Source organism: Sorex araneus, chromosome 6 (genome assembly GCF_027595985.1).
Source record: "Sorex araneus isolate mSorAra2 chromosome 6, mSorAra2.pri, whole genome shotgun sequence".
Classification (NCBI taxonomy): domain Eukaryota; kingdom Metazoa; phylum Chordata; class Mammalia; order Eulipotyphla; family Soricidae; genus Sorex; species Sorex araneus.
The window spans coordinates 19747032-19763261 of record NC_073307.1 but is presented as its reverse complement, the minus strand read 5'-3'; the positions used below and the strand labels follow the sequence as shown (position 1 = coordinate 19763261).

Genomic DNA, 16230 nt, shown 5'->3' with positions numbered 1-16230 from the left:
CACGCCCAGGCTACGCTCAGGCCACGCCCTCTGCGGGCCGCCTCCGCCCCGCGCCTCTCAGACCTTTCGGGACGTGAGCGTCTGGGCTCGGGCACAGGGCTGGCAGCGTGGGTCCTAGGATGCCAGGCCCTGTTCCTTACGCGCGGGGGCCAGATCCTCGGGAAGCTGAGCCAGCCCGTTCAGCCGTCCGCCCCAAACGCGGAGCAGGCCGGGGTTCCCTCTCCAGGAGGCTCCGGAGAATCAGCCACGCCTCCCCACTCGGGCGCTGGAAGCCAGCATCTCCCTGCCGCCTGGGAAGCGTTCGGGTTGTCCGCCCGGCCGAGGCCTCGGAGCGCGGGCACGGCGCGAGGCGAGCCGGCTAAGGTCGCGGCGTGACTGCCGGGCCTCCCCCGACTCGGACCCGGACTCGGAGCCGCGCACTCGCCGGGCTGCGGGTGGCGCGGTCACGCGCGCGCGGCTCTCGCTCTCCGCCCCGCACACCTGCGCTCCGCCCCTTGGTCCCCGGCCCGCCACGGCGTTAAGGGAGCCCCAGGCGGGTGCGGCGGCGCCCCTCGTCTCCTCTCCTTCCCCCGGGCCGGAGCTGCCCCGAGTCTGCGGCCGTGCCCATCCAGCCCTCCGGCCCTCTCCATCCTTCCCTCCCCCTCCCCGCCGGCCGCGGCCCGGGTACCCGCAGCCGCAGCCCGGAGCCCGGGAGGCAGCGAAGGGGGGAGGGGGAGGAGGCAAGGGATGAGCACCGGGAAGGCGTCGGGGGCCCTGAGCCGCACTAGGACGCCCCTGAAGCCAGAACCCGAGCCGGAGCCGGAGCCGGAACCGAACCACCGGTACCGGGTGGGCCAGGTGGTCGGACGGGAGGAGGGGAGAGCCGGGGTGCGGGAATCCCGGCAGGGGAGGGGGCTGCCGAGGCCGGCTCAGGCCGGCGCCCCGGAGCTGCGGACGCTGACTCAGGCGCGTTTCTTTCGCCGGCCGCCTGCGGGTTCCGTCCCACCTCGCGCTGCAGTGTCCTTGGGAGGGACCTGGGCGCAGAACCAGCCGGGAAGAGGGAGAGCTCTGGGCGTCGGGGCAGAGGGAGCAAGGTCCTTGGGCAGCCGCCGTCTAGCCTCGCTGGCCCCGACCAGCATCCCTGACTCGGACAGCTCCCAGGTTGGGTAGGGGGTGGCGCGCGACCTCCCCTGCCAGCCAGTGGGGATTTTGAGCGCCGCATTCCTCGCCCTCCCCCATCCCTAGCTGCAGCCCCCTAACTCCAGGAGGCGCCCTGGCCCGCGCTCGCCCCCCAGGGCCTCATGTCGGAACCACAGCCTGACCTGGAGCCGCCCCAGCATGGGCTGTACATGCTCTTCCTGCTTGTGCTGGTCTTCTTCCTCATGGGCCTCGTTGGCTTCATGATCTGCCACGTGCTCAAGAAGAAGGGTTACCGCTGCCGCACGTCCCGGGGCTCGGAGCCCGACGACGCCCAGCTCCAGCCCTGTGAGTGCGGAGCCTCCAACCTGCCCCTGCCCCTTCTCCCTGGCCCTATGCCTCCGCCTGCCTTCCTGGCCAGCGGCCCCAGGCCAAATCCTGATCAGAGTTCCAGGAGGCCCAGTGATGCTTCCTTGAGCCCGCAAATTGGGGTAACGCCACTCTAAAAGCAGGGCTGAAAAAGCTGGGCTACAAAGGGCCCACGAATGGTAATCTTACATTTCCACCTTCTTCCCCATTTTTTTCTGCCCTGCAACAACCCCACCACCACCACCACCACCACCACCACCACCAATATGATGAACATCCAGCACGATGGCAATTACGTGTTAAGGGTGTATCTAGAACAGTAAGCCACCGAAGCCACCAAGTATATCCTCCCAAAGCTGACTCATTTCCCACTTCCTTGCCAACCTCTTTCTTCCCCCAGCTGAGGACGATGACATGAATGAGGATACAGTAGAGAGGATTGTTCGCTGCATCATCCAAAATGAAGGTGGGTATTGACTGGCCTCTGGTCCCTTTGCCCTCGAGTTCCCGCCCTGACCACTGCCTCCACTGACTCCCTCTCTTCCTTCTCCCCTCAGCCAATGCTGAGGCCTTGAAGGAGATGCTGGGGGACAGTGAAGGAGAAGGGACAGTGCAGCTGTCCAGGTGAGCTGGAAGCAGGGCCAGCATGACTTAGCTTGCCTCGGAGAGTACCCTCTCCTCCAGCACAAACCTCTCCCCGTCTTGCATGCTCGGGCTGGGGTGGGGTCAAGGCTAGAAGCCACAGGGAAATGTTACAGAGGGATCCTGAGTTGACCCTTCAAACGCTTTCTTCCACCTGAGTATCATCTGGCTTGACAACACTGTGCCACTCCTCTGAGTTAAACGTCACCCTCCATTAAGTGAACAGCCCTAGGAGAGAGAACACTGGCCACCCACGTCTTAATATCAGTTTATTTAAGAAAAAAGGGGGGTGGGGCCTGGGCGATGGAGGGTGTAGGGGTATCTGTGAAGAACAGGAGCAGAAATGGGGATGTCAGCACCACCCTCTTCCTCCTCCGTGTCCAGCGTGGATGCCACCTCCAGCCTGCAGGACGGCGCCCCCTCCCACCACCACACCGTGCATCTGGGCTCAGCGGCCCCCTGCATCCACTGTAGCCGCAACAAGAGGCCACCGCTGGTCCGTCAGGGCCGCTCCAAGGAGGGGAAGAGCCGGCCGAGGCCAGGGGAGACCACCGTGTTCTCTGTGGGCAGGTAGGGACAGCGCCCCAGGGACAGAGCAACTGAGGTGGGGGGGCCTGCTTCTCTTTTCCCAAGTTACCCAAGACGGGATTCCCCGGCAGGAGGAAGGGAAGCCAGTGGTGTGGCCCTGAGCCTGTTCCCTCCTCCCCCAGGTTCCGGGTGACGCACATTGAGAAGCGCTCCGGGCTGCACGAGCACCGTGATGGCTCCCCCACGGACAGGAGCTGGGGGTCCAGCGGGGGGCAGGAGCCTGGGGGGTGCCTGGGGGCCGGGCAACCTGCCGTGGAGAGCCTGTCCCCCGAGAGGCCACAGTCCCAGATGCCTGCCAGTCCCCCCGTGCAGAATGGAGGACTTAGGGACAGCGGCCTAGTCCCTGGTGCGCTTGAGGGGAACCCTGGACCCCCTACGGAGCCAAGCCCGAGGTCCAGAGGGAGGGACCCAAGCCCAGGGCCAGCCAGTCCGGAGGCAGGTAGACAACAGAGGCAAGTGGACGCCTCAGATCCGCAGGTATGAGGCCAGGGGCAAGGCCACAGAGGGCTGTGGTGGGCTCAGCTCTGACTGCCCCCAACTCTGGGGGACCCACACGACCCCTCCTCTCGCAGGTGGCCCCCCCTCGGGGAGAAGGCAACGTATGAGGTGAGTCTGCCTGGGCCCCAAGTCCAACCATCGCCCCCTCTCTGTTCCCGAGCTAACTAAACGCAGCAGCCCCCAGAGAGCAGGCCTGGCCTTTCCTGCAGAGTCCTCAGTGCTGGGGTGCTGGGGAGTGGGCGTGGGCTCCGGGAGAGGGGGCGGGAAGTGTGCTCCAGGCCCTGCGCCTACAGGGAAAGCGGGGACACAGCTTGAACAGACGGCAACCCTGTTCTCCTTCCTCTCCTCCAAGCCTCTTCCTTCAGCGCACTGAGTGACGGGTACCGACCAGCAGGGCCGGGTGGGTGGGCATGGAGCCCCTCCTCTCCACGGACAGCACTGCCCCCCGGCTGAGGGACGGGCCCTACATCCACCTGGAGATGCACGGTCTTGGGCTGGGGGCCGCTACAGAAGTCCCCCCATCCCAACCCCTCCATCACCTCTCCTTGCCCCGCCCGCCAACAGGCTGCCTGACCTGCCGCTCTGTCACTCGCTCCATACGCTAAAGGGTGGCAGCTGGGAGCAGGCCCCTGCCCGAGGTGGGCCCCTAAAGCAATAGCACCTTAGCACCCCCTCGAGACCCACCCCCTCATGGCACAAGAGGCCTAGGCCCTGGCCTCTTTATTCACTTTATTCACTGTCAATAAATCCGCTCAGACTATTACAGCTGCTTTGCATACTGCCTCCAGATCCTTCTAATAGGCCCACCCTTGTCCCAGCCCCCACGGGTAGTGACCCTGGCTCTGGAGTGGGGTGTCACGGCCAGATGGACACACACAGGTGGGCCAGAGCCACCCACTCCAGGCTCTAGGGGATGAGTTGGAGCCCCAGACAGTTCAGGGTATTTCATCACCCTGGAGACAGGGGAGCAGCGGAACAGAAAGGCACGCAGCAGGAGGGCGAGCGGGGACGAGTGGGTGCCAGACACGGGGAGAGAGGAAGCTACTCTGTAGGTCAGAGTAGAGACGGCGGAGCCCAGCCTTGGGCTATGTCACTCTGACGTCATGGAGTCAGGGCAGCAGCGTCACTGGGGTGGGTGGGGGGCACAGATGCCCCCTGAGCTTCAGGTGAGGGAATCCAGGTGGCCAGGGTCTGGGGCTTTAGCTGGTGGGGGAGGTGGTGGACGCACCTAGAATACACAGTGCTCAGGTGGTCTCCCTGGGGGTGTCCCTGTCATTCCCTCCCCCCACCTCCACCCCAGTGATCCCTCTCAGAGCATCTCCAAGGAAGGGCCCTCACCGGCCTGAGTCGAGGCACCATCGTGTTTAGGGGTTCAGGACAGTCCAGATCTTGATCTGAAAGTGAGAACGACAAATCAGTCTTCAGACCTTTCTCCATTCAGTGCTCTGTGCCCAGGACTGAGAGTGATGCTCGGCAGGTCCTTGCTGAACTAAGTCACCAACCTGGGCCATAAAATCCACTCATCACTGGGCTGGAGCGGTAGAGCAGGGCTTAAGCACTTGCCTTTCACGTGGCCAACCCCTGTTCAATCCCCAGCACTGCACTTGGCCCTCCAGAGCATCGCTAGCTGTGATCCTTGAGCACAGGCAGGAGTAAGCCCTGAGTACCGCCGAGAGTTGTTCAAAACCTCCCCCCCCAAAAAAAAAAATAATTCATCCTCCATAACACTTACTGGGCAACTTCTAATTAATCAGCCCTGTCCAAGGATCCAGGAATGGGGGTGGATCCGTATCCATTGCTTTGAATCCCAAGATGAAATACAAACACAATAAATCAACTGGTGCCAAATCATTCAAAGTGAATTATGGGTTCTGGAGAAGGTGGGTGCACAAAATGCTCACAGGCAGCCCCAGGGCCAGAGAGGGAGGCTCTGAGGAGAATCCGAGTACTGAAGGCCCCAGAAAAGGTGGGCCTATGGGGAAAACTGACAGTACAGAGCCAGGTGTTGGCAGGATCCGAGGGTACCAAGAGCGAAGGGTGCGTATCTGGACAGAAGCTGGCTACCTCTTTACAGAATAAAGTAAAGAGTTAGAGTGCAGACACGCTCTTCGCAAGCCTTCTGGTTGAGGCATCTCTAACTCCAAGGACCTTTCTTCTCACCTCAAAAGGCCCCGTCAGGTGAAACATCCCACCCCAAATCTCACATTAGGGGGGCTGAGAGACAATACAAAGGTTAAGCACTTGACTTTACACCCTGCCAACCTGAGTTCGATCCCTGCCCTGCATATAGTCCACCAAGCACTGGCAAGGGTAAGTCCTGAGCACTGCTGGGTGTGGCCCCCAACCCCCCGAAATTTAAAAAAAATAATAAATTTTCACCCTAGGAAGGCCAGAGAGCAGGTGTGAACAGGGTGGCTGGCTCCGAGCCCGTGTTCTCATGCCCTGCCTCAGTGAGTCTGACGGGAAGGTGCGCAGAGCTCAGCACCCCGAACGACGAAGCTTCCTCCTCTTCCCCAGGTCTTCCCCCTGCAGTGACCCCAGCACACTCTACTCACCCCCAGGCAGGACAGGTGCAAGGGGCCCGTCTGAGGCAGAGGTGGGTGCAGGTGGGGAGAAGCTGGGAGGAGAAGGGGATGGCAGCATCTGGGGATGGGGGAGGGGCACAGCATTATTCTTGGCATATGGAAGGTTTCACCAGCTTTGCCTCTCAACCTGCCCTAGATCCCTGTCCATCACTCCTTAATGCAGAGCGCCCCCAAATGGGGGCTGGAGTTGAAACGCATTTCAGCAGCTTGTACCAACAACACCAGTAGGGGCTGTGTGTGTCAGCCTGCGGGTATCAACACTCTATGCCAGGCATTCAGCCAGCCTCCACCTGTGCTCACTCATCCACTCCTCCCACCAAGGGAGGGATTCTGACAAGTCCTCTGTTGAGGGGAGATGCGGGTTATCTCTCTGGAAACATGTAAGCACCGAGCAGCAGAGCCCTGGCACCTACCCTCTGCCGTGTTGAAACAAGAGCCTGGCATTCTAGCAGAGCGCCTCCAGGGGGCGCCTGTGCTCAGGGCCTTGGTCTCAGTCGAGCCCAACCTGAGAACGAATGAGCCTGCAGAGTGGCATCACTTGGATGATTTTAAAAAGAAACAAGACCTCGGTGAGGACAGGTCCCTGGCCCAGGTGACATGATGGAAATCACAATACAAATCAATCGAGTAGGGACCACAGAATTCTTAGAAAGCTGCCTTGGTTTCCCTCTTTGCACAGCCTAAGGCACTAGAGGATGTCAGTCTGGACAGGAGGGGGTGTAGTTCAGGGGTAGAACACTTGCCTTGCCTGTTCACCCCCCAGCACACACACAAAAAAAGGGATCCCACAGGGTGGGAGGGACTCACCTCTTCAGAATCTGAGTGTTCAGGTGGTGCTGTGGGGCCTAGCAGCTCCTCCACCAGCAGGGAGGGAAAGACCCCAACACGGCCCCCAAACTCTCCCCTCCAGAAGCCATCGTCCACTCCGTCGTGGGTCCGGGGCAGCAGGCGGATGAAAGCCCCCTCGGGGAAGCTCAGCTCCTCCACGCTCTGTGCCTTGTAGGTGTACAGGGCGCGGGCCAGGCACACTGCAGAGGTCGGGGGAGAGGGGGTGGGCTAGGACCCCAGGACCATGACACCCCACAGCCCCCCACCCCCGATCACTGCCACTCTTCTCCACACATGGGACTCCCCCCTCCTTGCCTGGGCGCTCTTGCTCTGCGCAGTAGTCACAGTCCTGGCTGACCTCGGACAAGGAGACGTCCGGGAAGTTGAGATAGCGCTCGGGGACAAAGCCCACCTGTCCGTGCCGATTCCGAGCCTGCACAGCAGCCGTGTGAACAGAGAACAGACCTGCCCCACCAGCCCACAGCCTGGGCGCGAGCCTCCTCCCAGGCTTCCGGCTGGGTCCGTGCGGAAACAGAGATGGAGCCACCTCCCTCCGGCGCCCTTCCACCCTGTCACAGCCCAGGGCCCGCACCCACCTTGACCCACTCATCGGCATCTCCTTCCTCGATCACCTCCAGCCACTCGCCCTCCGAGATGCTCAGCTCATCCTCATTCCCTGCCTGAACCCCACAAGGAAGGACTGAGCACCCGGCCGTGCCCCACACCTGCCCCGCCGAGCTCCCCCACGACCACTCACACCTGATAGCCAAACACCACGTGTGCAGAGCAGGGAAGAGGCCTGGTGACCAGGGTCGGCGGCGGGGGCTCCTCAAAGAGCTCCCCGGTCTCCTCACACTCCTCAAAGTCAGAGAGTTCAGCATCCTCAGCCTGCAGGGGGGGCCAGCGCTCAGGTACCGCTTGTTTCTCCCATGCCCCCAGCCTACCCTTCCAGAACACCAAGGTTCACCATGCAGCAGGATCGGCACAGAGCAGGATAAAACCGACAATAACCCAGGATGGCAGGTCTGCACCCTGCCCGTGTGCCAGGCACCCAGCTGGGGATCTCACGTCTGTCGTCTCGTTTCATCTCCCTCAAAACCCAGCATGGTCCTGCATAACGATCAACCTCATCTTGGTTAACTTGGAAACAGAGGCTCAGAAAGGTTAATCATTCCACCAGAAGTTGGGGCTTCAGAGAGAGCATGGCGGGTAAGGCGCTTGCCTTGCACACGGCTGGCCCAGAGTGAATCCACACCCTTGACCCCTGAGCATCGCCAGGAGTAATTCCTGATGACAGAGCCAGGACTAAGGCCTGAGCATCACCAGCTGTGACCAAGAAAGGGAAAAACGTCCAGATCACAACTGTAGTGAGTGGACTGACTGCGACTAGAACTGCTTATGCCTCAGCCTCAAGAGTTTCACCTCGTGGGGGCTAGAGTGATAGCACAGCGGGTAGGACGTTCACTTTGCACGCGGCCGACCCGGGTTCGATTCCCAGCATCCCATATGATCCCCTGAGCACTGCCAGGAGTAATTCCTGAGTGCAGAGCATCGCTGGGTGTGACCCAAAAAAAAAAAGGGGAAAAAAAAAGTTTCACCTCATAACCACCAAGACTCATATCCTTGGCTAAGGATGCTCTGTGCTCGAAACTATGTACTGAATTATACTGACGTGACTTCATGGAAACCTCATAATGACTCTCAGAGTTCATTTACAACCCACAGAAGCTCTGGGCTCCAGCGGGCTTTTACCCCCTGGCTATGTGTGGGTAGCGGGCACGGGAGCTGACCGTGGGAGAGACGTCCCTCTGGGACAGCCGGGCTTCACTGAGTCGCCGCTCTTGCTCCACCTCTTCCTGGGCCTGGGTCATGGCAGGCTTCAGCCAGCGCTGCACATCCAAGCCGGCACTCTGCAGCAGGGCCAGCCGGGCTGCCCCCTTCACCTGGCTCACCTGGCGTGGGGCAGAAGGACCCGTCAACTGGAGCGGCAGCTAGTGGAACCTGCCCAGGTGTGTCTACCGGCTGCCGGAGACATGGTAGAGAGCTTAAGGCGCTTGCCTTGCATGTGGCCGGACCCAGATGGATCCCCAGTACCTTACACGGTCCCTGATCACTTCCAGGGGTCACTCACAAGCATGAAGCCAGGAATAGCCCCTGAGTACCACGGGGTGTGGCCCCACCACCCCTTCCAAAAGAAAGATGCCACCTCCTGCCTCCCCACTCCAGCCCGTTAGACAGCAGAAGCCCAGAGAGGCTACAGTCACCCAAGAGAGCTCTCGGTGGCCCGGCGACCCTCACCCGCACCCGCCGGATGCTCTCCTTCACTTCCTGCAGCCGCTGCTCTATGCCCAGAGCCTCCCGCTCTGACGCCTGCTGCTGCCTCTGCTCCAACCGCTGCAGCACCTGGGTGGGACAACAGGACAGGGCGGGGCGGGGTGGGGGGGCGCAGTCAGGGGCGCAGCTCAGGAGGGCCCTGGCCCCAGGCTTGCTGCCTACAGGCATTAGGTCATATACTCTTCCCGACACGGGGTAGGATTGAACACCCCACTGTCAAGGGGAAGACACTCGCCACTCAGAGAAAGGCAGTCACTACCGCCCTCCAGGTTCCAGAACTAGAAAGTAAGAGAGTAGGATTCAAACCCACAAGGTCAGCTCCAAAGGGAGTGTTCTAGAAGCTGGAGAGAGTCAAGCAGGCAAGGCGCAAGCCTCGCATACAGCCAACCTGGGGTTAATGCCTGGCACCCCCCATGGTCCCCCAAGTCCTTCCAGGAGTGATCCTCGAGCACAGAACCAGGAGAAGCCCTGAGCACAACTGTGGGTTGTGGCTCCCAAAACCAAAAAATAATCCAAAACCAAAACAACAATGAAAGTATTCTAATGACTTGTGGGCGACTTGGAATGGCCCCTCCCCTCCTGCCAGCAGCCCCACGCCGTGCTGGCGACTGTGGGACCCTCAGCGCTCTCCTTGCCCACCCACCACCCCTGCACCCCAACTCACCCGACACCCATGGTTCCGGATCTTGTAGTCACGGGCAGCTCGGTTTGTCAAGCGCTGGATCTCTTTCTCTAGGGCGCTGTCCCCTACCACCACGCCGTCTTCGCTCTTTTCTAGTTCTAGGTCACACACCTGAATGGTTGGGGGGGCGGGGGGGTGAGAAGGGCTCAATGCTGCTCCTGCCTGTCTCCCTTCCCTGGGGTCCCACCTTTTTAAAATTATTTCTTTTACTGAATAGCCGTGAGATACAGTTAGAGGGCTGTCCGTGACGGGACTTCAGTCATACAATGTTCCAACACCCATCCCTTCACCAGTGTCCATTTCCCACCACCAATGTCCCCAGTTTCCTTCCCTCCCACTCCTTCCCCCGCCCCAACAACCTGTCTCTATGCAGGTTATTTCTCTCTGTCCTCACCCCCAGGAACAAGAACAAAGGGGTGGGGTATAGGACACGTGCACCACTGCAGACACAGACAGACAGTTTGGGAAATGGGGTCCGGGTGGGGTGAAAAGCACAGGGCCGGGAAGGCACGGGAAGGCAGAAGGGAGGATGCTGATGTGTGAGGCCCGAGTTCCCGAGCCCTCTCTGCGGCTTCTGAACGGCTCCATTAACACCAGGACCAGGAGGAGAGAAGCGCCTAGGGCACAGCGGCCTTGCCCCCGCTCACCTGATCCGTCCCCGCTGGCTGAAACTGCTGAGGCAGAGGGCGCGAGAAGGCGCCCGGCTCCTGAAGAAAGCGCAGCAGCTCCTGTTCCCAGCTTATCTGTGGGGAGGGGAGGGCAAAGGTGGTATTCACCGGGCCCCTCACCCTCTGGGGAGGAAGAGGACAGGGTACGAAGGCCAGGGTGAGGGCGGAGAGTGCTGAAAGGGCTGCAGCGCACACTTTGTATGTGGGAGCCGCGGGTCCAATCCCCAGCCCAGGGTCCCCTGAGTTGCACCTGGAGTGACCCTGAAGCAGTGAGTTGGGAGATGCTCCTGAGCACTGTCAGGGGTGGCGTGGCCCCCCAAACCAAAACTTAAGAAGGTGAGAGGTAGGACAGACACCAGTGGGATGGTCTGTGTGGAGAGAGGACAGAGGACCTCTGGGGAGCTCTTCCGGGGCACAGCCCTCACCTGAGAGATGGCCTGGCCCCCGCTGCGCGCGTGCTCCAGGGCCCCCTCCGCAGCTTCCAGCTCGATGTGGCTCAGTAAAGTCAGGGGGTCCTTCAGACGGTCCAACAGCTCTCTAAACAGGTCCTGGAGAGAAGGCCAGATGCTCACACCACCCTCCCCTCAGGCTACTCTCCTGCCAGACACAGGAGGGCGACGGGCAGGAGGTGTGGGAGACAGCGAGCGAGTCAGACACTATCACTGTTTGAGGCACAGGCCCCTGTGCGTGCACAGCACTTAACTGTTTAAAAGCATTTTCACATCCATTCTCTTGAGACCCATTAGTCTCAAAAGTCTGCAGAGCAGAGGTTATTGCTGATCAGGAAACGGGGGTTCAGAAGGGTTAAGTGTCCCGCGGCCTGTCAGACAGCAGCAGAAGCAGAACGAGTAGCGGACGGGGGGCAGAGTGAGAGTACAGTGGGGAGGGCGTTTGCCTTGCACACCACTAACTGGGGTTCAATCCCAGCATCCCATAACGGCCCCCTGCGTGCAGAGCCAGGAGTAAGGCCTGAGCACTGCCAGGTGTGACCCCCAAACCAACCACCACGACAAAAGAACCAGAAGCAGAGGCCTCTTCTGTGTCATCCAGCGGGCCGGACCAGGCTCCTAGCTCAGCAGAGCCTGATGGAGCTGGGAAGCACAGGACGCTCCCCACACCGCCTCCCTCCACACACCACCCCTGGGCCAGGGCATCTGGGCCAGGACTGGCCTTGAGCAGGGCCGGCAGCTCCTCCTGGTAGTAATGGTCCAGGTGCGCGCTGGTGGCCTCCACGTTGAGGAGGTACTCATTGCGGGCCTCTCGCAGCTGCCGGGAGTACTGGGTCGATTGGGCTGACAGCTAGGAGAGGAACAGGGGTGTTAACAGGGAGCCCCAAACCCTTGGGGTGCGTTCAGGCAACCCAGAGTCAGCTCGGGTTGATTCTCAGACTCGGGGCTTGATGCTAAAATGTTCCCAGGATTCCTACTCAAAACCCTCGAGGGGCGTCTGCATGCACTCAGAGTATGACCCCAACTGCCCTCCCCACAGTGTGCCAGGCGCAGTGCGAGCTGGCCCCCAGCACTGCTCTGGTCTCTTTGCAGGGCTTGTCCCCTTGCTCAAGGTGTGCGTGGCCACACTGGCCTCCTTCCCTTCTCCAGAGTCTGCAGTGATTCCTGTCACAGAGCCTCCACGCTCTATGAAATGTCCCTGGCCTAGATCTCTGTAAGGCGACGCCTCTGTGACACTCGGACCACCTGTCCAGAGAGGCTTTCCCGCTAAATGACATCCCCACTGCCCTTTATCAGACCACCTGGCTTTATTTTCCTTTAATCTGAGGGTTTATTATATCTCCCCAAGCAGGCTGTGACAGCAGCAACTCCTTCCTCGTACCCTCAGTATTTAGAACAGTGCCTGGTACCTAAACGTCCTCAAAAGATGCATGCGGCCAACCCGGGTTCGATCCCTGGCATGCCATATGGTCCCCCCCACGCACTGCCAGGAGTAATTTCTGAGTGCGGAGCCAGGAGTAACTCCGAAGCACTGCTGGGTGTGGCCAAAAAAACAACAAAAAGCATATTAATGGACAAAAAAACAACAATGGTGCTGCCTTTGTTTTGTGAATGAAGAAAGTGAGGCTCAGGGAGATCAAATTAACCAGGGTCACCCACCTGGAAGTGACGGGAGCCTGACTCAAGCCAGTGTCTCAGACTTACACCCCTGGGTTCCAAACCACTGGACTACTCTGCCCGCCTCTTCCCGGCCCCCACACCTTGGTGCTGAGTTTCTGGAGGCTGGACCGTGTGTGGAAGAGCCCATGGTCGCTGCGCATCAGCCTGTACGGGAAAGGCGTGAGGTCAGGTCCCGCTGGGCCTAACGCTTTCTCTCCACCCCTCACCCTGGCTGCCTAGCAGCTCATCACCCCACCTGGTGTGGACATCAGCCGCTTTCTCCTGGGCCACAGCCCAGAGGCGTTCCCGCTGCCCATACAGCTTCCGGCTCCGGCTCAGCTCCCGGACAGACTGCAGCACCTCAGTCTGGGCCCTCTGGAGCGTGTCCACTCCCTAGGAGCAGGGACATACACACAGCCTGACCCAGAGCACCTGGAGCCCCGCCGGCCCTTCCTTCACCCCCACCCCCACCCCCACCCCGAGCCGTACCTTCCTCAGGACCTGCTCCCTGGCACTTCGCCCTGCCAGGTCGCGGTATCTGTCGGACACCTGGAGCCGGGCGAGGCCCCCAGCAAGGGTGGCATCCAGCAGGCAGCGCCAGGCACCAAACACCGTCCTGCCTCTCCCCAGAGAAAGGCAGTGTTGAGGAGGGGAGCCCTGGGAAGCCGGCGCCCCCACCCCCAGCCCAACCTCAGGGAGACAGAGCGTCCTCCCATCCCCCCTGGCGTCTGGGAGCCCATCAATCGATCAGCCCATTAGCTTAGCCACAAGCATCGCTCCTGCCCTCCGCCCCCCACCAGTGTCCTTGTGGGGTCAGCTCCTGAGCTGCTGTGTCAGCTCTACCTGCAGCTCACGGGCTGGACTGAGCTCCTCACCCCTGCTCAGCCTTGTGTCTCCTCCTCGGGGTGGGGGTGGCGCTCACCTGGTGTCCACCTCCCCACTCCGGTGCACTTCTCTCTTCAGGAATGGTCCGGCCAGTTTCTGGAGGGCCTGGCGGGAAAATCATCACATACCAAGGGCCTCTTCTGGGAGGCGGGGGAGGATGGTCACACCTGGCTATAGTCAGGAGCTACTCGGGGTGCCCACCGCTCAAGGCACCATGCAGTGCAGGGGACTGAACCTGGGCGTCCAGCATGCAAAGCCTCTGGTCAGCACACCTGAGCAACCTCTCCAGGCCAGAACAGACTCCCTTTCAAAGACACTTCCCCATTGGGAGAACCCGAGGTCAGAGCAGAGCAGCCAGCCTCTGTGCTAGGGGCCTTACATGCATTATTATTCTATTCTTACATTAACCCCAGATGAAGTTACAGCTGGCACTCCCCTTCTACAGAGAAAGCAGCTGAAGTCAGAAAAGGTTAAGCAGCTTGTCCAAAACATACAGGTTAATTAGCACGGGGTGGGGTGGGGGGCACAGATCTGACAGATGAAAGGCATCTGCTCCTGCCCAGACGCATGTATAGAAAGATGTTAGTGGTCATGCAGGAAGAACAAAAGAGAAGATCAGAAGAAAAGAATCCCATACCTGCCCATACTCCCGTTCAATGGCTGCCCTCTGCTTGCTGTAGGATCTGTGGAAATTGGGAGGGGGCAGAGGGTCAAGGGGGTGGAGTTAGTTTGCCCTCCAGCCTTTCCTTAGCCTAAGTGTGGTACCAGGACCTAAGTGTGGTGTGAGTATGGAGTGAGACAGAGGGAGCCATTCACTGAGTTCACCTCGAATAGCTGCAACCCAGAACAAACTCTCCACCTCATCGCTCAGGGTCTCCGCAGGATCCCCCCATCCCATTCCCGAGAACCATCTGCGGGTTTGGAAGTGAGGACTGATGGGGAGCTGGGTACAGGGTCCACCTGCCAACCAACATATCTGCAAAACGGAGGGGGGATTCTGCCCTAAACTTGATTGTGGGGGTACAGGAAGTGGTTGTGGAGTCAAGGGGAGCGGGTCCCTGAGAGTCTATGCGAGTTGAGGAGGGTTACCTGCTTCCCAGGATGTGGAGAGGCAGCCCTAGGGTGGGGGCCCTTAAGAGGCAGGCTGGAGCGCTCTGCATCGCCCACCCCTTACCTGGCCGGGATGTATGTACATGTATGTACGCTGGAGGACAGGGAAAAGGCAACAGCGAAGTTGGGAACTTCCGTGGGGGAGGAGAGGGCTACCTGATATCTTCCAAGAGATCGGCCTCCTTCTGCTGCCGGGTCTGGAGGATGCTCAACTGCTCCAGGAAACGAAGCTTCACCTCCTGGACCGGCTTCACCTACACGGGTCAGAAGATGAAGACCCCGGCGGCGGGATCTGAAAAACACTCCGCGCAGGGAGCGGTAGGGGGCGGGGCCGGGGAGGGGCTAAGCTGTTTCCTCGGTAACGTCGGGACTGCGCCCCGGCCCCCTCTCATTTCTCGTCCCCCCACCACGGGTCCGGTGTCCCTCTTGGTCCCCACCAGTCCCCCTAACCGTCCAGTAGTCCCCATTCCCCACGCCAAGCTTACTTTTCTGGGCGGCGGCTGCATCTCCGCTCCGGCCGGGAAAAGCGACGAGACTCCGGAACTCGAGGAAGCCACGCCCACTTCGAGACCCCGCCCACGGCCAGGCCCCGCCCCGCCCACGCCCCGGCGGGCTTGTCTCAGCGCCGCGGAGCGCTGGGAGGCAGCCGAGCCCTGGAACCTGCCTCACTGCCCAGAATCCCCTGGAGGGTCTGGGCCGCCGGCAGGACGCGGCGTCCGCTGGGCGGTAGGGGATAGTCAAAGACGCCTGGGGTCTATTTCTAGGGGAGCTGTTGACTCAGCCCGTAATTATTTCTTATCGTTCATTTACATATGCAGATCGCCAGTAGTTGCGCGAAGTCTGGCGAAGACCTTAATCTAGGACCAGGGAAACTGAGTCATAGGATGCCTGAGCGAAGATGTGTCTGACGAAGAGAAACAGGGCTGGTCCCAGACCGTTTCCCAATTCCCACTCAACTGGAAAAGCCAGCGTGAGCGGGAGTGTGGGACGCCTAAAGCCAGGAAGCGGCCAGGTGGATGGGGAGACAGGTATATCCTTGCCTGTGGAAACTCAGTCCTGAGAGGGATCTTGAACTGGGAGGCTAGCGAGGAGTCTGGTGGCTCGAAAGCCCCTGCCACCTTCAGGGTCTGCATCCTGGGACCCACCAGCACCGTGATACCTGCCTGCATCATCCCCTTTACCTGTGCACCCTTATCCACCCCCATCACCTCACCCAATTTGGAAAAAGCAATTATCTGTGGCCCAAAACTCCATCTTCAGGTATCTGATAGCCCATTAACACTTCTCTGTGCATGTCTAAAGGATGCCTCAAACTTTTCCAGCTTCTCATCCTCTCCCAGTCACCTCCCCCAGCTAACATATAATGCCACACGGCATCCTAAGGAAAGTCAGAGATCCAGAGATGGTGTGGCCTTTATCCTGCCCCCATATTCCATCCACCAGCAAATGCTTTAGATCCACCTTCTAAAAACTATCTCCTATTGATCCTCCTCCTTCAATTTCCAAAACCACCAACCTAATCCAAACACACATTATCGGTCTTCTGGTCTATTCGCTGGTCACCTTGCTTCCACTCTTCCCCTCTCCTGAACAAGCCATTATGCATAAAACAGCCCGAGTGATCGATATTTTTTAAAAATAAAATAAAGGGCTAGAGAGACAATACCATGGGTAAGGTGCTTGCCTTGCACACAACAAACCAACCAACCCCGGTACTGCCTATGGTCCCTCAAGCCCCACCAGGAATGATCGCTGAGCACAGATCCAGGAGTAAGCTCTGAGCACTGCTGCGTGTGCATCTCCCCAAAAAGGAAAGA

The 16230-nt window shown here is 60.0% G+C and overlaps 2 protein-coding genes across 3 annotated transcripts; one reads left to right on the top strand and one right to left on the bottom strand.

Annotated features, from left to right (window-relative positions):
- Positions 1 to 33: 33 nt before the first annotated feature.
- RELL2 (RELT like 2) lies at positions 34 to 3978 on the top strand. 2 transcript variants are annotated; one of them, XM_055141443.1, is made up of 8 exons: positions 34 to 821; positions 1225 to 1464; positions 1886 to 1951; positions 2043 to 2109; positions 2512 to 2697; positions 2838 to 3192; positions 3288 to 3321; positions 3566 to 3978. In XM_055141443.1, exons 2-7 carry the CDS (start codon positions 1281 to 1283, stop codon positions 3318 to 3320), a joined length of 891 nt encoding a protein of 296 aa, XP_054997418.1. In that variant the 5' UTR covers positions 34 to 821; positions 1225 to 1280; the 3' UTR covers position 3321; positions 3566 to 3978. The 2 variants fall into 2 exon arrangements, with proteins under 2 accessions (XP_054997418.1, XP_004611290.3); XM_004611233.3 differs by having other exon boundaries at positions 34 to 828.
- FCHSD1 (FCH and double SH3 domains 1) lies at positions 3590 to 14961 on the bottom strand. Its single transcript, XM_055141442.1, has 20 exons — positions 14899 to 14961; positions 14570 to 14667; positions 13941 to 13986; positions 13341 to 13408; positions 12908 to 13034; positions 12675 to 12811; positions 12520 to 12583; positions 11481 to 11609; positions 10736 to 10858; positions 10290 to 10385; positions 9625 to 9753; positions 8925 to 9029; positions 8417 to 8578; positions 7386 to 7514; positions 7223 to 7306; positions 6942 to 7059; positions 6606 to 6826; positions 5769 to 5856; positions 4552 to 4607; positions 3590 to 4441 (listed from the first exon to the last, which is right to left on the bottom strand). Exons 1-20 carry the CDS (start codon positions 14917 to 14919, stop codon positions 4376 to 4378), a joined length of 2067 nt encoding a protein of 688 aa, XP_054997417.1. The 5' UTR covers positions 14920 to 14961; the 3' UTR covers positions 3590 to 4375.
- Positions 14962 to 16230: the final 1269 nt, after the last annotated feature.

Excerpts from the sequence above, each read along its gene's own strand:
- RELL2 (XM_055141443.1), top strand. The coding sequence starts at position 1,281 with ATGTCGGAACCACAGCCTGACCTGGAGCCGCCCCAGCATGGGCTGTAC. Across the intron at positions 2,110-2,511 it reads GGGACAGTGCAGCTGTCCAG|CGTGGATGCCACCTCCAGCC; the intron begins GTGAGCTGGAAG and ends CTCCGTGTCCAG. Across the intron at positions 2,698-2,837 it reads ACCGTGTTCTCTGTGGGCAG|GTTCCGGGTGACGCACATTG; the intron begins GTAGGGACAGCG and ends CTCCTCCCCCAG.
- FCHSD1 (XM_055141442.1), bottom strand. The coding sequence starts at position 14,919 with ATGCAGCCGCCGCCCAGAAAA. Across the intron at positions 13,035-13,340 it reads AGTGGGGAGGTGGACACCAG|GACGGTGTTTGGTGCCTGGC; the intron begins GTGAGCGCCACC and ends GGGGAGAGGCAG. Across the intron at positions 8,579-8,924 it reads AGAGCATCCGGCGGGTGCGG|GTGAGCCAGGTGAAGGGGGC; the intron begins GTGAGGGTCGCC and ends GCCCCACGCCAG.